At 38.3% G+C, this 23,779-nt stretch overlaps 1 protein-coding gene across 5 annotated transcripts in view; it reads right to left on the bottom strand.

The window, feature by feature from the left end:
* The window catches only part of MORC1 (MORC family CW-type zinc finger 1), a 357,937-nt gene that overhangs the window by 196,084 nt on the left and 138,074 nt on the right, over positions 1–23,779 (bottom strand). For all 5 annotated transcript variants that reach the window (XM_059922175.1, XM_059922174.1, XM_059922178.1 and 2 more), the window contains one exon: positions 20,493–20,622. In XM_059922175.1, the coding sequence (XP_059778158.1) occupies positions 20,493–20,622 (130 nt within the window). The remainder of the gene's footprint in view (positions 1–20,492; positions 20,623–23,779) is intronic.

The following is a 23,779-nucleotide window of genomic DNA, read 5'->3' as shown; positions in this document are numbered from 1 at the left end:
AGCGATGGCACTTGACCAGTGCCTTGAAAGATGATCTTACACTTGTTGGGTGAACAGAATCAGGATTGGCATTTTAGGTAGAGTGTTCAGTTGAAAAAAGGAAAAATGTGAAGCTACACAGACATTCAATAGGTAGCTCACTGTGTCTGGAGTGAGGGGCACAAAGTGGGGCAGGAGAGGAGGGGGTGCAAGCTTCAAGAGGGCTGGGAAGGAAGTGGGAGTCAGGTCATGGTGGACCCTGAATGCGGTACTGAAGAATTTGGAGTGGATCTTGCGGGGGTTGGAAACCAGAGTCAGGCCTTCAGCAATGGAGGGCTATGAATGAATTTGTGCTTCGTAAGGATTGCTCTGGATGCATGTGAGTACTAGGTTGGAGGAGTTCAAGCCCAGAAGCAGGAAGGCTAGTTAGCAGAGTGTTATAGTAGAAAGTGAGAAATAGCCTCCTGAGCTGGGGAGAATTTGATATTATGTGGGAAAGAGATGAACTGGATGCCCTCATAGCTTAGGTAGCCATAAAGGTCATCTCTGGAAGACTTGCAACAAAGTGGAGAAGAAACCATGGAAATGAGGACTGGAGTGGTGCCCATGGAGAGAAAGAGATGAATAAGAAAGGTCGATATTAGGAAAACCTGGGAGTGGGCATTCCTAAACGGGACCACAAGATACTAGTAAATGCAAGGAGAAAATACAAGTTTGGTTGGCTTAACTTAGTTCTTCAGGGGTCTGAGGGAAGCAGGAAAGAAAGAAAGGGCAAAAGTTACTCCATGGTTTTAAGCTTGAAGTCCTGGGGAGATGGTCTTGCCGTTGACAGTATTGGGTAAGGCACCCAAAATTACCAGTTTGAAAGGTAGAAGAGAGTGAGTTCATTTTTGTCACGTTAGGATTTCAAATGAAACAAACAGCACATCCAAGTAGAGTACTGCCTTGCACTTTAAATAAATATGTGGTTTTCCTGTCTTCAATGGAGCTAGCTAACAACAGGTTGTCATTTTTCAATAAAATGTACTTTTGTGTTATGGAAAATATTAGTGAAGTTATTGAGCCTTGTGTGCCTCTGAAGTCAGAGGCTGAGAAGATTGTGGGAATGGGAGAAGGTGGTTAAAGATACCAGGAAGAAAAGAGACACACTCAGGTGAATGTATGGGGAAATGCAAATTTTATGGCTATGAGTTAATATTTGTCGAAACTGATCAAAAAAAATCTGCAAACCAATTTTCTGTCCTGAACCCCCGTTTAAATACGGATGTCTAATTTCTGAATTGAGGCTGTATATCAACTCAATAGGCTGTCTAGAATTATACACTAGCCTCACCTTGAGAAGACAAGACAGTGTTTCTTATAATTGTATTTCCTGGGATTTGTCTATTAAAAAATGAAAGGGAAATAATGTGTCCAGATCCCTCTCAAACTTGTTCCATCTTCTTTCAACAAAACCCTTTTACCTACAAAACAGAAATAGAGTTACAGATACAGAAAACAAACTTATGGTTACCAGGGGGTAAGGGAGAGGGGAGGGATAAATGAGAGATTGAGATTAATATATGCACACTACTGTATATGAAATAGATAATTAATAAGGACCTACTTCATAGCACAGGGAACTCTACTCAATACTCTGTAATGGCCTATATGGAAAAAGAATCTAAAAAAGAGTGGAGATATATATATGTATAACTGATTCACTTTGCTGTACCCCTGAAACTAACACAACATTGTAAATCAACTATGCGCCAATAAAAATTAAAAAGAAAGAAAAAAATCATTGCAAATAGCCAAATTTAGTGCATTATTAGAATGCAAAGTGATAAAACAACACACATTGATCTTTGGGGCACTCTGTAATGAGTCTTTTTAAAAGTTCAAAGGTGGAAAAAACCTCACACATGTAAGTAAGACTCGTACTCTGACCTTTGAGAACAGCACTTACAGACTTGCAATGAATCACTGACAATTCAAAGGGAGAGGTAAGCACATTTTTCCTGCTGTGGCAAAAAGAACCACCTCTTAAAATTTCTTATCTAACTCAAATTGCAGACCTTTGAAATGAAACAAATTGTCCTATATGTTCTCCAATGGACAATTTTCAGTCTGGGGACCTTTCTTACCCATAATTGAATTGTCTTCCCCCCCCATAACGTACCACAATAACATCCAGAAAATGCCTGCTATATTTCAGAAACTTAAATAAACTTTTGTTTTTAATATAAAATTTGCTGACTATTTTTATTATTATCATATCCCTCCCATATCAAATCGCCAGACTTCTGTTATTTGAGGTATGCTCAAAGAACGTTGTAATGAAAAAAGAGTTTTTAGAGCAGGGAAAAATTTTGTCTACAATCAAAACTGCACAACAGTTTTAGAATAGTTTTTGGTTTTATTTTACTGTTGAACTTCAATTATCTTTGTTCTACCATAAATATAACAAAAAAGTAATGCAAAAAATCCAATATGTAAAAGAAATGAGCCTGTGATGTGATATCAGGGGTCTTCTATCATCAGCCTAACACTCTACCATCTTGTTTTTTGTAGCCTGATATTTCCCCAACAAGGTGTGAAGCCTTTCATTTCACAGATACTGCTGGGGGAAATCATAGGGTGTGGCGGAGAGGAATTACTGAATGTGGGCTGAATGTGGAAGTAGCTAGTTTCAAGGTTCCCAGTTCAAACACTGATGCCATCCTGCTCTTCTGGCTCAGAGGTATTTTCTGGATATCCCTACCTTGGATGGGGACTGGAGCGCCGTCCAGAAGAGGCAACTTGCTCTTAGACCTCATCCCAGTGATATGGTTAATGATGGAGCATCTTCCTGGGTGTGGTGACTGATAACACATAATGCTATTGGAAAACATCGAATCAACAAAACATGCCAACAGGCTTTGATATGAAGTATGCACATGGGGATTGAGAGTTCATAACATCTCTCGAGTTTCCAAATTCCACACCTTTTCGCCCCAAATCATTCAGTTTGAGTGTGGCACAGGGAGGTTGGGGGTGGGAAGTGAGTCATTGGTTTAGAGCCTGAATCCTTTTCACAGTGGCTTCCTGACTTTGTATCAGTTTCTGTAACATGCTTCTCTCCACCACTCTCTCTCTGGGGGCACTATTTCTTTCTCTTTAACTTTCTCACTTGTTCCTCCCCATTCCTAGGAAAAGCACTCTCTACCCTCTGATCACTAACCACCGAATTGGTCAAGTGGGTTGTTGTCTCTATTCAGAACATCACTTCCTGCCAAAGCTAATCGCCCCATCATTTAAGGGGCCCCCATCCCTAGGTAGTCTCTCACCACTGAAAAGTCATATTTGCAGTGGATATCACCACTCCAAAAGTGGTATTTCCTTTTTTCTTGTACCTAACTCTTATAGATAAAAATTCCCATGATACCTGAGGTGATAAGTAATTATTATTATCAACTTTCCACTGGCAGGATCTTCCCCTACAAAGAAGCATGCCATCATATGCTGAGGATTTCGAGGGATTGGGCTCATTAGACTTGGCTGGATTTATTAAATATTGCCTCACATTATTTTATAACTTAGGTATTCAAAAGTTTCTTCAAGACAGCTATGTGCATGATAAAATAGTATATAGTTGGTCATTTACCCACCCCCTCTTCTGTCTTTCACTTTCCCCTAGAGCACAAACATACCCCAAACTCTGTCATGGTCTTGTCTTTATAACCTTATCTCAATCAGACCATAAAATACCTTTGTTTAATTATCTTAGACTGAGTCCTAATGCTTATCCTTTCTGTGTTTGTAGTCTCTTCCTTTTTCTCATCCTCCTTTTCAGGACTACCCCTCCATTCTTATCCCCACCTAAAGTTCTCTTCTTTGTGGCATCATAATTCTCATCTAGAGTAACTAAAGGATTATTAATCCTGAGCAGAAAGTCTGATGGTGACGGTAGAGAATATGACATCTCTCTGACCTAAAGGGGACTGGGACATTGAAAGCCATTATACCTCTATTAAAAGTTAAATCTCTATTCCTTATAGTAACCCTCTGTATGGGGATAATCACAATTTCAAGAGCCTTGGAACCTGCACTAAATTTGATTTTCTAGTTCCAAAGGATAATAGTCTCAGGATTGCTTAAGAACTATATTAAAGTGGATAACAAAAAAATGACTATAATAATGCATTTAATGCCTATTATATGACCAGAAATAAGCCAAATAATCTGGTTTTAGGGCTCATGAGAAATTTGTGAATTCTATCTGAATAGCCTGCTAAAAATGAAACTAGTGCTGCCATGGTACAAAGGCCTCTTTCCAAGCTCCCTAATTCACTCTTGCCCATTTATACCTGTCCCAATACAGTTTGCTTCCATGGAAAAGAAATGTATCCATCAACCTGGTGGTCAACCTCCATGGGAATGGGAGCTAAAATTTTACATTAGCCTCAACATGTTGACCCAGAGATATAAATAATTCAACGATTGTTAAATTCCTAGGATGGAATCTGAATCAGGAAAGACAGAAAGAGAGGCTTGTGAGAGAGCATTTCTTATCTTTCTCAAACCTCTCTTTTACTGAAGAGAGAAAAACAATTTCACCATGGAAAACGTCGCCAGCTGACAGAGTCTCAGGGGGACTCTTGCTCCATCCACTATTTTTGGTCAACTTTCCAAATACTCCTATTCCTTATGGACAAACAAGAGTTGGGAAAAGCAAAACTACCCAAGTTTGAAGGTTTTTCTCTTTGTTAACTTGTTATGGAGTGAATTATATCCTCCCCACCAAACTTTATGTATTCATATGTTGAATCCCTAGCCCCCAGTATCTAAGAATGTGACTGTATTTGGAGATAGGGCCTTTGAAGAGGTAATTAAGTTAAAATGAGAATGTTAGGGTGTGCTCTAATTCAGTCTGATTGGTGTCCTTGTAAGAAGAGGAGATTAGGACAGGGACACCAGGGATGTGTGCATATGCACAGAGGGAAAGCCATGTGAAGAGGCAGCAAGAGCGAGGCTAAAGAAAAGCTGAAACGAGGGGTCTCAGAGGAAACCAAATCTGTCGACACCTTGATCTTGGATTTACAGCCTCCAGAACAGTGAGAAATAAATTTCCTTTGCTTATGCCACCCATTCTGTGGTATTTGCTATGGCAGCTCTAGCTGCCATATTACATGCTCTAGCTGTAATATGCTCTAGCATATTACAAACTAATACCCGCCACCCAACAACAATTAATGGGAAGCAATTTCTACCATTCTTATGCAGCCACTGTGCCAACAGATGTTCTCCTTTTAACCTCTTGCCCCTTCCAACCCAGGACTCAGGATTTTCTGTTTATGCTCCCCAATCTGCCTCCCCACCCATGGCATTTCATTTTCAAATGCCCTCATCCATAACCTCCTATATCTTAACTCCCCCATCTTTTCCTCAAGGAACAAGGCATTTCAAGCAATAATTTAAATCCTTTAAAGCTATTCCTTTCCCTGGAGAATCCAGCTGTTGTTTTTATACACTAGACTGAAACACATGCCCTTACATTTTGACCCTGAGTAAGTCACACTGGTGAGGGCTCAATTACAGGTTGCAGCAGAGAAAAAGAATCATCATAAAATGATAGAACAGCCTTTACTTCAGATCTACACTAGATTATCAAGTTTATCTTCTGAGATTACCGGAACCATGGGAACAGATTGCTTCCCTATGGAACTAATACTAATGCCCACAGAACCACCTGCAGAGAAAAATCTAGCCCCATTCACTACTGCAGTGATTCTCAAGAAATGCTTTCTTTGCTTTTAGTTTAGTGGAGCATGGAAGACGTAGCAAATGACAGACTGTGTTTTGATAGTGAGCCAATTGGGCAAGGTCCCTTGATAGTTCTGTGCTCCGTAAACTAGCTAGCACATTGCTGACGCTCAATAAATGTCACATATCATCAACTATCAATTATTCAGTGTATAACGAGGAAAATGCCTTGGCATGCATTATCTCAAAGCTTAATCAAGAAGTTGTGTGATTCTGACACCATATCATAAAACAGATTGGTATTTTTACTTAAACTGCTAGACCGTATACATTTGTATTAATGACACATCTTTAAACTACTCCAATTTGTTTATGGTGACAAACAGTAGAAATCACTGAAATTATTGAACATCAATAACATAGAGGATTGCTTAAGTACAATATTCCCAGATGTTACTGTGATAGCCTCAAATGACGGCTGACTAATGTATTGTGCCCATTTGAGCACCTTGATCTATACCCATCCTCTTTCCTTTCCTGGAATTTTCTTCCTCCCTCAACTGGATTTGTCCTCACGAAAAAATCCGATTGGCCTCACTGGGAGACTTTCCCTGAAATGATCTTCTCCCACACAAGAAACAATGTTTGACATATCTTTGTAACTCTAGTACTTGGAACAATGTATATGGAATGTGTTCAAAATAGATGGATTCTGAAAAGTGCCTAGATCATAGGAAGTGCCCAGTAAATAGGTGAGTGAAGGAACACCTGAAGGATAAATCTGTAAATTCCCCATTGTCTGTCTTCATACTGCTCTATAGTGGGTGTCCAGATTAGCAAATAAATGGGAAAGAGGGAGGAGGAGGAACCCCTGCACAATAGGTGTAGCCTAGATCTCAAGATGACAATGAGCCTGGATAGTGGGGAGCTCTCCCCTCCTCCCCAAACCAGGAAGGATCAGCCCAATCTTTCAAAGACCCTGAACCACCTACATCTAGTAAAAGAGAAGTCTATTAGGCAAGTCCTTAAACTTCACCAAACCACATTAAACCGAATGCATCTGAAGATGCAGCAAGTTTTAAAATCTGTAGCAGTCACACTGAAAATGAATACAAAAGCAGAATACTTTTCTCCAACATTTTAGCTAATATCTCCAAATGAATCCAGCTCCTGCTATTAATATATGAAGGGAGGGGGTACATGCCCCCATGTCCTGACAACAGCATTGAAAAGTCAATAGTTACGATAGTAAGGGGAATATAGTGTACTTAAGTGGAGGGAAAAGGTTAAAGAAAGACTATACCTTCTATCGCCTACAACAGGGCTTCGTTTTACTCACAAATTGAGAAAAATATAAAAATAAAAACAAAAGCTCCAGCTTCCAAGGCAAAACAATATTCTACATAGTAATTCAAAAGTAGTTTCTGCATTCTACCAACTGAGCCTGAATCTGACTTCTTGTGCCTCACTAAACAGTTACTTTCTGCCTGTAAGACAGACTACAGAAACTCTCATTCAATCTTGGGATATAGTTGCTGTGTCATTCTCTGCCTAAATGTAAAACAAAACCATGAGTGTAATGGGCTATTCCCTCAGTCCTAGGAGGGAAATGGTACCTCTAAGAGGTTTGACCTGATAATAATGACATGACATGATAATAATGACATGTTAATACTCTATCTTAGAATACAAACTATATCAAACCCATTTGCAGTCAAATCAGTTTAAAACTGACTCCTTTACCAGGTGCTATGGTAAAATTTTGTTCTCAGGTAGTAACTCTTTGAGAATCTCAAATAACTTCACAAAATTAAGTGCTATCACCAGCTTATTTTCAATAGGTCGAATGCTGCTGAAAGCTCAGTACAATGTTTATAAGGGATAGTATCCTCTCCTTCAACACGTTGACTAACCTTCCACATTTTCTTGATGCTGATGATGTCATTGAATCATGCTAGGCTGCACCATGCCCCCCATCACTTCTTATCAGAATTTTATAAATGAGCATTGCATTCTACAAAGCTTTGCAGTTTGTTGGGTCTGATTGCATTTGTAGCATGACTCAGAGCAGAAACTAAATTGAGTTTGCTCCTTGGTAGAATAAAATTTTCTTTCTTTTCATTTTTCTTGTTTAAAATTTTTTTTTATAGTATTAGATCTGATTTCATACATTTTTCTTCTAACATTTATATTTCACTGATACGGAAGAGGCCATGGGATATTACCAAGGTCTATCAGACCATATTAAAGTAATAATTTCTAAATATAAAGCATCAAAGTTGTAAACAGACTCCACTGGTGAGTTTCATTAATTCATGCCACTTGATCTTTCTGTTTTTCAAATATAGATATTCCAGTTTCATTTCCAAGAGCATTTCTATGTCTTTATAATTAAGATTGCCAATTTTTATGGATCTAGCTTTTTTCTTTCATAGATCATAAAAAGAGACAAGCTATAGGGAACACTATTCAAAAACCAAAGCTTAACATAAAAACGAAACAGCTACATTTTAGTTTTGTTTTTTGTTTTGTTTTTTTGCTGCCAGTAGGATAAGACTGTAAATTGATAGACTAGTGCAGGAAAATACTGACTCAGTTTAACGCAATTCAATTTAATTTGAATCGGTTGATTCAATTAAGTTCAATCATGTTTACTGAGGGCTATTACATGAGGCTATTGTATGAAAGGTCCTGTGCTAGGTGCTGAAGGCATAGAAATAGGAGTAAGATGAAGCACCAGCCTTCAAGAAATGTGTAATCTACTCAGGAACATTGAAATGTACATACATAACCATAATACAGGGAGGGATGGCCTACGTACCAAGGATATGCAAATGTAAGAAAGAGCAGCCAAATCTGATTTGGGGGATCAGAGATGGCTTCATTCACCAGGAAGGACAAGATTTTCTGGCCCATGAAGGATCAAATACCTTTACTTCCCCTGCGAACCTGAGTTGCTGAGGCCACCTTCACCTGTGGGCCAAATTGGGGTCACATTCACCTTAATTTGTTTCATTTCACTGGCTTTTGCCTCTAAGCACAAGCAGCGCTCTACTTCTGCTTTAAAGTTTCACCCTGTAATTTCTGGACACTCCTTCAACAAGTTATTAAACCTCTCTGAGCCTCAGTTTACCCATCTGTAAAATGATAATATCTTCACCATAAAATTGTCACTAGGATTAAATGAGACTGTATATATAATTTATGGAAGAACTATTATTACTTTACACTTGCATTATACACTTCAGCCAAAATAACTAATGACCCATTTTGTGAAAGAAGTAAAAGAGATAGGATGCAACTCTGCTCCCATCCCTCCTCCAGACAAGGCTCATTTTAGGTGCCAAAAGTTGAAGAATGATGGAAGGAAGAGAAGAAGAGGGAAAGATGAATTTCTCTTTTGGTTCTATAAATTTTAAATAACAAGAAAGTACTTTCCCTTTGGTTTTCTTGAGGTTCTTCTAGTCTATCACACAGGTGCATATTGACACCGCTCCATCAAGTAATAAACAAGGAGCCTTACAGAAATATGGCAGTAGGTGTTGCACAACAAAATCTTTTCTAGATGGACCCATGGGATAGGCTGCCAAGACTCTGCTGTGCTTATTTCCAGATACCTGTCTTCCCAAGACCTCCATCAGTAATCGGAAGCACAGCTCCCAGCTAGGTAGATCCAGGTTTCTAAACACTCTATGATTCAAAGGTAAACATCCAGAAAGTCATCTCCTACCACTTTTCTATCCCTACACCTTACTTGTTACAGATTGCATAATCTTGATGAGACTGGCTAAAAGATGCATAGTTTCTATTGCGAATAAACTGTATGATGATGAAATTATTCATTTAACTATTAATCATGCCACTGATAAAGGGAATTGTTTGAAAAATCAAAATTAAAAAAAAGGTGTTCTGATTGTATTCATTATATACTTTTGTTGGAAACAAGCAAATTTTACCACTCAGTTAAACATTCCTTTGTTTTTAATTAAACTTTTTATTTTTAGATCTGTAGAAGCATTCGTACTTGTAAGAAATAATACAGAGAAATCCCATGTGACCTTCACTGAGCTTCCCCCAGTGGTAATGTTTTACAAAACTATAATGCAGTGCAATATCACAACCAGGATGTTGACATTGATATATCTACTAATCCTATTCAGATTTCCTCAGTCTTATATGTACTCATTTGTGTGTGTGTGTGTGTGTGTGTGTGTGTGTGTGTGTGTGTTAGTTTCAAGTGTAGGGCAAAGTGATTCAGTTATACATATACATATATCCATTCTTTTTCAAATTCTTTTCCCGTATAGGTTATTACAGAATATTGAGTATAGTTCCCTGTGCTATACAGTAGGTCCTTGTTGATTATCTATTTTATATATAGTGGTGTGTATATGTTAATCACAAACTCCTAATTTATCCCTCCTCCCCACCTTTCCCTTTGGTAACCATAAATTTGTTTTGGGGGACTTCCCTGGCGGTCCAGTGGTTAAGACTTCACCTTCCAATGCAGGGCGTACAGGTTTGATCCCTGGTCAGGGAGCTAAGATCCCACATGCCTCACAGCCAAAAAACTGAAACATAAAACAGAAGCAATATTGTAACAAATTCAATAAAGACTTTAAAAATGGTCCACATCAAAAAAAAAAAATCTTTATAAAAAATTTGTTTTCAAAGTTTGTGAGTCTGTTTCTGTTTTGTAAATCAGTTCATTTGTATCACTTATATGTGGAATCTAAGAAGATGATACAATTGTATCATGTTTATGTTCACAAATCCACCACCAGTCAAGATACAGAATAGTTCCACCACCACAAGGGTCCCATGTATTGCCCTTTTATAACCACACCCACCCGCCTCCATCCCTAATCCCTAATAAATACTAAAACTTTCTTCATCTATAATTTTGTCATATCAAGAAGGTTATATAAATGGAATCATAAGGAAGTAACCAGTTGAGATTGGCTATTTTTACTCTTCATAATTCCCTAGAGATTCATCCAAGTTGTTGTGTCTATCGATAATTTTTATTATATTATTATTGCTGAGTAGTAATCCATGGTGTAGATGTACCTCAGTGTATTTAACATTCATCTGTTAAGGACATCTGGGTTGTTTCCAGTTTTTGCCTATTACTAATAAAGCTGCTGTGAACGTTCTTATACAGGTTTCCGTAAGAACATAAGTTTTCATTTCACTGAGATAAATCCCTAATGGTGCAGTTGCTGGGTTGTATGGTTAGTTGTACACTCAGATTTGTAAGAAACTGCCAAACTGTTTTCCAGAGTGACTGTACCATTTTCTATCCCCACAGCGATGTGTAGGTGATCCAGTTTTTTCACCTTTTTTGTTTTGTTTTGGTACGTTTTCTAACATTACATTAGTCTGTGTGGATGGTAAAATTAGTAAGTAAATACACAGCCCATATAAGAACAGCCTGTAAAAAGTCAGTTCAAAAAGTCCAAAGGGTAAAAAGGTAGGAGTTATATAAAAAGGCCATCTCATGCAGCAGCCTCTCTGACTTGTCTCAGCTCATAGGGCCTCCAGGTACGCAGCAAATGCTTCATATTCCTGGAAAGTACCCCATATGCCCTAAAGCTCTGCTCAGTCTAAATTAAAATAAATAAATCTTTTCTTTCCAAAACAGGATCATGGCCTATAAAATGCTTCAAGTGGCCCTGTGTTCAACAGTGCTTATAGGTAAGAGCCTATTTCTTTTTTTTTTTTACCATGTCTTTTACAACTGTTAGGTGGATTGATAACCCCTTTTGACTTTTTAAAGAAATGAACAAACATGTTTTGTTCATAGGCCAATTCTAAAGCATTAGGGAAACCAAACTATTGTGTCATGCTGTGGTTTTGGACATGTTAGTGTTAATTGTATGTGTGATCATTCTATTCCTAATTATGTATTAACATGTTATTGTTGCTAAGAAGTCTATTTAACTGCTACCTCCAAAGAAGTGTTCCTTGAACAAAGAAAAATTTTCAATGTCTTTTATAAACTGTAATACTTACATGATACAATTATGTGGAAACCTCAAGGGACTCTGAGAGTGTGAATTCATTAACCTTTTAGGCAAGCTGTAGCTCAGAGAAGTGCTGAAGAAGTCACCAAAGGCCAGATGATTTGCTGCCAAAGTGACCCAGTAACTCAGTGGCTTATATCTGAATTGAACTGAGAGGTCATTTTGTATCCAAAACTGCAAATACTTACAAAGGTGTAAATTATTTTCATGCTTAAATCTTTATAATTTATAAATACTTCTGATGAAGGTGCTTAAATCAGAATAAATTTCTACTTTTATGACAAGCTTGAGACCCAAGCAAAAGAAATATGTATTTTGCTTGAGATACACACACATAAATAGATATAGATATATATTTAGAGTATGAATCTAGATATGTGTGTACACATATATACGTGTGTATATGATTAGCCCTTTATTCCTAAGCATATGAATAATTTTAACAAAGAGTTTTAATCATCTATATTGCACTTTGCATTTAGGACATGTTTAAACAAATGATTTAGCAAATTTTAGCCAAGTTATTATTAAGCAGTTATCATCAAGGCAAATACAGTCACACCCAGTTACAGCCCACACATCCAGCTGAAGTAAGTGAGGCTGGCTCAGTTTAAGAGCATGTCTGAGGAGCAACTGTAAACGGAAGTCAGGGGCTGGTTATAAACCATCAGTACAATGCTTTGCCTTAAATTCTCATCCATGCAGCTGACTTTAGAGTGGGTGATAGTGGATGATCACAAGGGTAAAAGCACTACAGTTGGTCCATATTCACCTGTGAACACTGCAGAGTCAAAAATACTGGCCAAAAGGAAAATGGTTCTGTAAACTGACTTTCATTGACTTTCTTTAAAAACAAGTTGGAATTAACTTTAACTCCAGCTGAGATGAAAATATGTCTACCTATAAAGACGACTGGTTTGACTAACTTTACTTGATTGATAAATAAATAAGTAAGTAAGTAAAATTAGGTAGTTGAAGTTCATGAAAGAACAAGTTGAGGATCAGAATCCAAGGACAGAGGGAGGTTTACACTGCTGGATTAACCCTTCAGATCTCAGGAAAGAATCCTTTACTGCTTACAGGAGGAGGGGACTGCAGTCTTTAGAACCAGATTCATTTGTTACACTAAAAACTAGTTTAACTGACATTTTCTAAATCACATAGCTCTAAAGTAGGAAATAATAGTTTGAACCAACTTTTTTCTTTCCCCACCCACTCCCCGCCTCCTTTTTCATTTAAGAATGTAGCCTATTCATCTGCACTTCCCTGGAGCCCTTCTGCTTGCCATAAGAAAACAACAATTTTTAAAAGTTCATTTTTATTATTTAAAAAAGTTTTCTCTGTTACAGATTAGTTGTCTAATAAATTACTTTTGTCTAGAACTTAATTTGAAGTAAGTAGGGAAAAGATCTCATTATCCATTTCCCTAGTGGTAATGCTGAAGCCAAAAATGATGAAGAGCCTACTCAAGTAATTAAATTTATGAGCAGAGTCCCCAAATTATTTTACTGATTTTCTCAAAATATGAACTTATACACATTGGGGCTGATTCCCTGGTCAGACAATTAGAAGTGTAAGTGTCATGATTTGATTAAAAAACAAAACAAAAATCCTCTCTTTAGCATTTAGGTCCAGAATTGCCTTCTCCTATAAGACATCAAATAGTAGTATTACTATTTTAAATCTTTATTATGTGTCAGGGCCTTTCCATATGTTACATTAGTCCAACTCTCATAATCACTCTGAAAATAGGTGTTATGAGTCTCATACAAAGAGGAAACTGAGGCTTAGAGTAGTTAAATGACCAAGCTACACAGTCGGTCAATGGTCGATGCCAGGGACTTCCCTGGTGGCGCAGTGGTTAAGAATCCACCTGCCAATGCAGGGGACACAGGTTCGAGCCCTGGTCCAGGAAGATCCCACATGCGCAGAGCAACTAAGCCTGAGCGCCACAACTACTGAGCCTGTGCTCTAGAGCCCGTGAGCCACAACTATTGAGCCCGCATGCCACAACTACTGAAGCTCATGAGCCTAGAGCCTGTGCTCCACAACAAGAGAAGCCACTGCAGTGAGAAGCCCGCACACCGCAATGAAGAGTAGCCCGGCTCACTGCAACTAGAGAAAGCCCACGTGCAGCAATGAAGACCCAATGCAGCCAAAAATAAATTAATTAATTAATTAAATTGTTTAAAAAATGATCAATGCCAGATTTACATCTAAATTCTACATCCAGGTCTTCTGAGAACAAAACTCTTCTTTCTGCCACACAAACTGTCCCCTCTGTCACTGCAGTGCCGGGTATGGGATATGCAGGCATCAGATAGGCAGCAGAGCACACAACAAGACCTCCTCCCAAAAACGTAATATAGCCAGTATGGTAGCCATTGGTTCCACAGGAAAAGTAATAGAGCCAATATGGTAGCCATTGGTCCCACAAGAAAAGGTCAGAAGTTAGGGAGCTGGGTGATTTTATCTGAGAAAATAGAGCCAAACCAGGACATAATCAAGAACCGTTCCTAGTTGTACTGATTTAAAGAAAAGTCCCAAACCCAACTTGTTCCACCTCAACAGGGCACTTTTATTTTAATTTTTAATTTTTTTGAAGTATAGTTGATTTACAATGTTGTGTTAGTTTCAGGTGTATAGCAAAGTGATTCAAATTCAGATTTTTTTTCCATTATAGTTTATTACAAGATATTGAATATAGTTCTCTGTGTTATACAGTAAGTCCTTGTTGGTTATCTACATTATATGTAGTACTGTGTATCTGTTAATCCAAAACTCTTAATTTCTCTCTCCCCCTTTCCCCCTTTGGTAACCATAAGATTGTTTTCTATGTCTGTGAATCTATTTCTGTTTTGTAAATAAGTTCACATGTATCATTTTTTAGATTCCACAAATAAGTGAAATCATATGATATTTGTCTTTGTCTGACTTGCTTCACTTAGTACGATAATCTCTAGGTCCATCCATGTTGCTGCAGATGGCATTATTTCATTCTTTTTTATGGCTGAGTAATATTCCATTGTATGTATGTACCACATCTTCTTTATCCATTCATTGATGGAAACTTAGGTTTCTTCCATGTCTTGGCTATTGTATGAACACTGGAGTGCATGTATCATTTCAAATTAGAGTTTTCATCTTTTCTGGATATATGCCCAGGAGTGGGATTGCTGGATCATAGAGTAATTCTATTTTTAGTTTTTTAAGGAACCTCCATACTGTTCTCCATAGTGGCTGCACCAATTTACATTCCCGCCGACAGTGTAGGAAGGTTCCCTTTTCTCCACACCCTCTGCAGCATTTGTTATTTGTAGACATTTTGATGATGGCTATTCTAACTGGTGTGAGGTGATACCTCATTGTAGCTTTGATGTGCATTTCCCTAATAATTAGCAATGTTGAGCATCTTTTCACGTGACTGTCGGCCATCTCTATGTCTTCTTTGGAGAAATATCTATTTAGGTCTTCTGTCCATTTTTTGATTGGGTTGTTTGGTTGATATTGAGTTGTATGAGCTGTTTGTATATTTTGGAAATTAAGCCCTTGTTGGTTGCATTGTTCGCAAATATTTTCTCCCAATCCGTAGGTTGACTTTTCATTTTGTTTATGGTTTCCTTTGCTATGCAAAAGCTTTTAAGTTTAATTAGGTCTCATTTGTTTATTTTTGCTTTTATTTCTTTTGCCTTGGGAGACTGACCAAGAAAACATTGCTACGATTTATGTCAGAGAATGTCTAGCCTATGTTCTCTTCTAGGAGTTTTATGGTGTCATGTCTTATATTTAAGTATTTAAACCATTTTGAGATTATTTTTTGTGTATGGTATGAGGGAATGTACTAACTTCATTGATTTACATGTGGCTATCCAGCTTTCCCAACACCCCTTGCTGAAGAGACTGTCTTTTTTCCGCTGTATATTCCTGCCTCCTTTGTCGAAGATTAATTGACTGAAGGTGTGTGGGTTTATTTCTGGGCTCTCTATTCTCATATGTCTGTTTTTATGCCAATACCATGCTGTTTTGATTACCATAGCTTTGTAGTATTGTAACAGGGCACTTTTAAAAATGAAACAGCCCTATTTCTCATAAAGAGGAAATATGGACAATGCACATATTTGGAAAGTGCTTCACTGAGTAAGTAAAGCAGTCCTTGGGGTTGACCCATCCATGAAACAATTTGAGGGTTCATGCCCATATTGTTGGCTTATGGTCAGATCTATCCATAAAGTACAAGTATGCCTTCTGGTTTTAGACAGGGGAAGAAATAAACTGCCTTTGGCCTGTTTCTCTAGCATAGTTCCAGCTCTTGTTTTTCAAACCAGAGTTAGTAACCAAGTCCTATTTGTCTTGAAAGGTTTTTTGGTTTGTTTTTGTTTGTTTGTTTGTTTGTTTTTGACAAGAGCTTTTAAGCTCATATTTTCTTCCCCACAACACTGTCAGCACCTCCGATCCTTCCCTTTGCCTTCTTCTCTGCATAGAAGGAATGGACCTTCTCAGTCATCACTGCAGCCCTCCACTTCCTTGGAGAGCCTGTATTCCCTGATATAGTTTTAGTTTATTATATAAGATTTTGTTCTTGGGACTTCCCTGGTGGAGCAGTGGATAGGACTCTGTGCTCCCAAGGCAGGGGAGCCGGGTTCGATCCCTGATCGGGGAACTAGATGCCACATGCATGCCGTGACTAAGAGTTTGCATGCCACAGCTAAGGAGCCCGCCCGCCGCAACTAAGACCTGACACAACCAAATAAAAAAAAAAAGAACTCAATTTGAAAGGTATTACCTAACCAGATGGGAACTATATAAAAAAAAAAAAAAAAAGATTTTGTTCTTAATTTTACGTACTCACTTTGGCTTAAGATTGATTGATGCTCTCAAAGAGGTGGGTAATGAGAGTAAACTGCAAAATAACTTGGTGGGAGAACAAAATGCCACTGCCGGTGACTAGATTCATTGAGCACTCTTGATGTTGTAGAAAAACTGTTTTCCTACCCACGTGCCACCATTGGTCATGGCTCTAGGGTTGGGAATCCCATCCACACACACATAGGCAGTGACACAGAAGGAGTCACCATTGATTGAATCATATAAAATGCTGCCTTTTGTGAGTCACAGATGTCTCTGTCCACAAAATTCAAAGCTAATAAAAGACCTGCCAGCATCAAAACTATGCCCCAGGGAATTACGTGGCCATGCGTGTGAGTACATATGTGGGTGTATGTTAGTGCACTGAGAGCGGGTTAAAACAGATTGAAGTTAAACTCAGGTAATACCAGTTTCTGTTTGCTTTTCAAAGTACTCGACACATTGGCAATGGTAACGTCAATAAAGCCGAAGTCCCCGAGTTAAAAGTTCAGTTTCGAAGTGTTTTATTAACAGACAGTTTAATAAAATCATGGGGATTTGTAAGCTGGTCCTGTAGTTCAGCACCTCTTTTTTTCCAGTTCGCTTCCATCAATCCTCTTTGTTTTCTGCCTATACTTCCCCTATTTGCCCTGCCCCTTTCCCCATGGTTTTTCACCTTTTGTAACCTTTGTAACCTCCCTTCTTCCATCTCTCCTTCCTTTGATTTCTTTTCTTGATTTCTCTGTTCTCCTTCATCCTTTTTTTTCCTTCTTCAGTTTTCCCTCACAATCCAAATTTCTCCTCTCTCTCTCTCAACTTTATGTGAATTGCAGCCAAGTGAGAGAATCCATTATACTAAAATACAACTCTTCAGTCTTCTGCCACAAAGTTTTGGGTCAGTGACTAAAGTTTAGAGTGGGAAGGAAAAAATAACAATTTCATTATCTGTAAAGAAAATTCTCTACAACGCAGAGAATATTCAAGTCCAAAAACTATGAACCTAAACATGCGTATTTTAATCTCTCACAAAATGATAAAATTTCTCCTACAATTAGAGAGATCTTTGAAAATTTTATCATATTTCCAAGACATCTGTATATCCTTTTCTCCCCATCCTTTTTTGTACTTAATTACTAGTGACCATTTATACTTTATTTTAGTACTTAATTTATAAGCACACATAATTGCCTGGGCACTTATTTCATCTTTTTTTAAAGACATAAACATTTTAAGGACAGGGATGGAGACTCAGTCCAACAAAATAGTAAATAATAAATATTATTCTTTACTTGCTTATACTGAGTGCTAAGTGCTTTACTTGCAGAATCCCATTCCTAAGTATTTTTGAGTTTGTGGCATGACTGTACTGCTGATCTCCATCTCCAGTACAAACTTCAGTATCACCCAGCACCTAAGGGAAACAGCCAGATGAGGGCCTATCCTGTGAATCTGACAGACGTTTAGTGTCTTTTGCCCCCATCGAATCCTTCATAGACATTGAAGGTTACATGAGGGAAGGAGTTTACAGTTGCAGCCATCCAGGTATGACAAGCTCCTGCTAGCTGAGTGCCCTGGTTTATGCTCTTTTTTTAATTTTTTTTTCCCTGTTTCTTAGTGAGGCTCTGTGACAACACACCTGTTGGATTCTCTGACACCTTCTGACACACAACACTCCCCTTCTGAGTCCTGGTTTTGATCAAGTTGAGAAATAAACCAGAGTTGATTATGTAAAGCAACCCATTTCCTTTATCACTGAGAGGCTAACTAGGAAAATGTAACATAGTATAAGTAGGTACAGGGCCAGGTGATGGGACCCCAGAATTGGGCGAATTTCATATACGATTTCAGGTTGCAGAACCAGAACAGCAAGTTCTGAGAAAGGGCAGCTCACTCTCAAGAAGAAAAAGGAAGAATGAGCTGGACATGCCAAGTTATGTCTCTCGGATTTACCAAGAGGGAGCTCTAAATGAGACTCCTCTGCATGGGAGAAAAAGGAATCTGCCATCAGACTCTGCCCTTTCATTCTGCGTCTAAAGTTGCACATCAGGCTTTCTGATCTTTTCAGTGTCTAGGTTCCTACCACAAGTAGGAACGGTTATGAGTATAGTATATAGACCATTTCACGGTCATGAGCATAGTATATAGACTATTCAGTCATTTCTCCATTATCAAATTTAAAGACTCTTTTTCAACCTCCCCTGGGCGATGGCAATATAGGAAGTCTTTCCACTTCTAATTATATAGTTCCCCTTACTTCCGCACTGCCTATCAGCCCGTGATGGGCAGCACCCATCTCTTTGTGCCTAATGGGAATACATTTTTATTTGTTTTGCTTTAATTATTGGCCAGGCCTATTTTGACTTCCCTTTCACTTATTTCTGTCTGTCTCAGTTCGGACAGAAATCAGTCTCAGCATGTAAATTCCTTGACAGTAGTAGGGGCTGTGCCCACTTAGCATATTCTGTACGCTTCCAATGATATAATACCATACAGAGAAAGAAATTTTTAGTTAAGGACCTATTTGTTATGAATATATTCCAGTTCAAAATATTAGAGCTGAAAGAGATCATATGATCCAGCCTTGTTTTACAGAGCATAAAATGGAGATGCAGGAGTGAGAAGTGACTCTGGATCTCTGATCCTTCTGGGCTTCCACGAGGAGAGCTGTGATCCCAAACCTCTCCACACTCTTAAGTGTCTGCCTTATTTCTGCCATACAGACTTTTCTGCAGAGGATATTCCAGAAATGTTTAGATAATAGGATGAAGCTTGACAGGTCCTATTAAAACTGACTGTGATACAGCATGAAAGCAAGGAGGGTATGTAGGGAGTTGGAAAGGAAGAGAGGAAGATTTTTTTTACAGCTTATGATTATTAAGTTTAAAACTAACCTGGCTGATACTGTCTACATTAAAACACACACACACACACACACACACACACACACACAAACATATTTAAAAACCGAAAGAATAATAAAACTCAGGGTTCAGTTTCAATCCCCAGCAGTACTATCTAGGCTTACAAACACAAAACTCTGATCTTGCTCTCACTAACTTTCAAGGTTGATCAGGCAGAATGAAAAAGGGGGGGGGGGGGAATTTCTCAAGCAGAGAGGATAATAGCATGCCCTTCTATATTACTTCCATTTTATTTCCAGCCCTGCCACTGACTTACTATGTGACCTTGAGTGAGTCATTTCATCTCTGTGTATCAATTTTCTCATTTGTGAAGTAGGATAATAAATACTGCTTTCTGTCTCTCTCATGGGTGATGTTATTATCACCACCAATTAATATTTATTGGGTGCCTGTTGGGCGCATAATGCTGAGGTAGGAACTTTGTTCTGGGAGGTAGGGGGAAAGAAGAGATGGAACATTTTCCATGAGCAAAGAGATGGAAGATTTACAAAGACAGAATTATTAGAGCTTAAAATAGCTATGGCTTATATTTTAAAGCATGCCTCTCTGCCAAGATTTATGAATAGCATTTTCTTCTTAGTTATTGTACAATGCACCAGGATAATTATGGTACAGAATATTGGTTTTACTTTTGGGTGATTGCAAGTAGCACTATTTTAAGCAATTACTGTAATTTCTTATGTGGCTGTAAATTATATTCTAAACATAGCTTTTTTAGAAATATTTATTAGATATTGATGGTATTGGGTCTACTTGCCTAGCCACTACCTTTGTTTCCCTTTTTTTAACAGAAAAAATCTACATTAAACATGTAACACTGTAACTAACACATTTTCTTCAAAAAGAATGAAGAGAAATTTGAAAAGTCACCTATTAACACATCCCAGGTAAAACCAAAATTTCGATGCTGGTTCATCCACAGAAATCAGCTCAAATGAATGAGAGTTTCCTGTTCTCTCCAAATCAATCCTGTCTTCCCATTCCTGCTGTCACTTACCTGATTCTGGTCCTACTAATCTCTCATCTGGACTGTTCGAAGAGCATCCGACTTTGTATCTCTCACTCTGCTCTCTTCCTTTTACCACCTGTCCTCCACAACACTGACAAAGGACTTTGCAAAGGTTAATCTGTGAATAGATAAACAAAATGTTGGCATCACGTACACAATATTATTCAGCCTTAGAAAGAAATGAAATGCTGTCCTACGCTACAACATGTGTAAACCATGAAGACGTTACGCTAAGTGAAGTAAGTCAGACACAAAAGGACCAAGGTTGCATGGCTCCTCTTACTTGTGGTACCTAGAATAAGCAAATTCATAGAGACAGAAAGTAAATGGTGGTTACAAGGGCCTGGGGGAGAGGGTAATGGGAGTTATTGTTTAAAGGGTACAGAATTTCTACTGGGGATGATGAAGTCTGGAGATAGTGGTGATGGTTGCACAGCACTGTGAATATATTTGATGCCACTGAATTGCACAATAAAAAATGGTTCAGAGAAGCAAGAAGAACTACAATCCTGCAGCCCGTGGAACAAAAACCACATTCATAGAAAGATAGACAAGATGAAAAGGCAGAGGGCTATGTACCAGATGAGGGAACAAGATAAAACCCCAGAAAAATGGTTCCAATGGTAAGTTTTATGTTATGTATATTTTATCACAATAAAACAACAATTTTAAAAGTATATCTATCCTGTCATTTTTCCTGTTCAGAAATGATAATTATTTATAAAGTCCAAACTCCTTGGTATGATGGCAATAATCCTTCCGAATGGAGCTCCAGCTTATCTTTCCAACATTATCTCTGACACATCTACACCACAAACAACCCTACCTTTCAATCACATTGGCAAAGCGAGGGTCACTGAACATGTGCCTCACTCTGCTCCTCTGTTCCTCGGCTCTCCAAGCTTCTTCAGCCTGACATGTATGCTCTTTGCGTCCACTCCCTTCCGCCTGGCTGTGGAAGCTTTACATCCTTCGAAGGTTAACTCAAAACCAACTTCTCTGTGACGGCTTCCTGCCAATATTGGAATTAATCACTCCCCCTTCAGATATCTAGTCACAATATATCTTTTTATAATTATTTTAAAACTCTGAATATAATGTGAGTTCCTTAGTGGCAAGGATTATTTATTGTTTGTCTTTCCATGCAATGATGATTATCAGAGTAGGAACTAGGGTGAGGCAAGTGGAGGTCTTATGGCACAAAATTTGTATAACCTTAAGAGTTCATTCCTTCTTTTTTTTTTTTTTTAAAGGAACTCCTTTATTTATTTATTTTTGGCTGTGTTGGGTCTTTGTTTCTGTGCGAGGGCTTTCTCTAGTTGCGGCAAGCGGGGGCCACTCTTCATCGCGGTGCGCAGGGCTCTCACTGTCGCGGCCTCTCTTGTTGCGGAGCACAGGCTCCAGACGCGCAGGCTCAGTAGTTGTGGCTCACGGGTCCAGTTGCTCCGCGGCATGTGGGATCTTCCCAGACCAGGGCTCGAACCCGTGTCCCCTGCATTGGCAGGCAGATTCTCAACCACTGCGCCACCAGAGAAGCCCGAGGCTATCATTTTCAATATCTGTTTAGAACTAGAGCTTACTAGATTGACAAATTAAACTAGAAATAATAGAGCTGATAACTAGAATGCTGCTTAGAGCTCAAGGCCAAGCTTGGGAAAGCATGAGATCATAAGGAATGTGTAAAGAATGATTATTTCCTTTTTTCTGTAAATACAAAATATTTTTATAATTATTGTTACTGTTATCTGGCCCTAAGCATTCCTCTCTCTTAGTAATAATATAGTGCAGTGGCTCTGAAGAGAGAATTCCATCTCCCCTTCCCACTAGCTCTGTAGCCTTGAACATATTATGTAACTTTTCTGTGCCTTAGTTTCCTTGTCTACATAATAAAGTAGACAGTACCACTTCTTAGGTTTGTTGTGAGTATTAAATAAGGCAATTCAGGTAAAACATTCAGCATAACGCTCAATAAATGTTAACTAATTTTATTTATTTATTTATTTAAAACTCTAATCCAGCCACCTCTAACCACTGTTTTCAGACATTGGTCTTTAGATTCCTAATGTCATACCTTTGTTCACATCATTCTTTCAGCTTCAAATTAAAAGACTTGCCCCTTCTCCCATTATGCTAAATATATTCTTTTCTTCAAGGAATAGGCTAAGCAATTTCCCTGACCATGAAAATGTCTGCCTGTGCTCCAGTGCTCCAATGCTTCATATCAACACCTTCTCCTAAGCTCCCTTAGCACAATCAAATCCTGTGTTGCCTTGTTTTATTTTGTATCTTGGACCCTCCATCCCCTCTCCTATAGAAGGGAGGTTTCATATCTTATAGCAAACTCACTGTAACACTGATCTATAGAGATTATTGGTCAATGAAGGCTTGTTAATGATGAAGATGTAGAGTGTCTAATGTAACATTACTTACAGTTTGATTCTTAATAAATGCTTCTTTATCACAAGCAATGAACAGATTATATTATCATGAATAAGTCAGGAGTATGTTCTTCCTTTATATGGATTCAAGTTACAACTCTGAACATGATTGCAGTTTTTTTAAGAATGAAAGCACAATATAGACTGTTAAAATTTCAAGATCCTAAAGAAGTACGGGTTTTAAAAATTAGTTTTTTTCTTAATTCTAAAGTGGGAAGAAGACAGAAGATGCAAGCCTGTTTGATTCAAAGAAGGCTCTATCACTGTTAACAATTTTAACTACAGTGTCAGATTTGGGTCAGTCTACTTCAAAATGAAAGCTATGTTCTATTTTGGAAGGCTAGGAAAGCAAGAATAAGATTGTAGACTTCCAGGTTTGAACCAAGTGGTTTATATCTATTAATGTATCCAATCCTTATAGTAAGGCTGTTATTGTCTTACTCTGTTATTATTGTTTATATTATTATTGTACCCTTTACAGACAAGAAATATAGAGCTCAGAGAAACTAAGCAACTTGCCTAAAAAAGTGACAGAGCTGAAATTTGAATATAAGTCTGCAGGCTCCCATGCGTGAACAGAAACACTGAAAATCTTCTCCACCACCACACGGCACTGGTTTTCATGCTGTACGATATGCAGGTCACATAGGGTTGTGACAGTACAATGATGTCAAAGGACTGAGGAGCAGCCTTCTCCCACAGGGCGTAGCTTTTCCAGAGTTTCCTTCTCAGTTGTCCATCCTCCCAAAGACCACAGCTGCTTTAAAAGGACACAGATTCTTTAAGAGGAAACACTGAAATGTAAAACATTGCCTTAAGAGATGCTGTGCTTTTGGA

Source organism: Balaenoptera ricei, chromosome 4, assembly GCF_028023285.1.
Source record: "Balaenoptera ricei isolate mBalRic1 chromosome 4, mBalRic1.hap2, whole genome shotgun sequence".
In the NCBI taxonomy this organism is placed as follows: Eukaryota; Metazoa; Chordata; class Mammalia; order Artiodactyla; family Balaenopteridae; genus Balaenoptera; species Balaenoptera ricei.
This window is presented reverse-complemented; position numbering and strand designations above follow the sequence as displayed.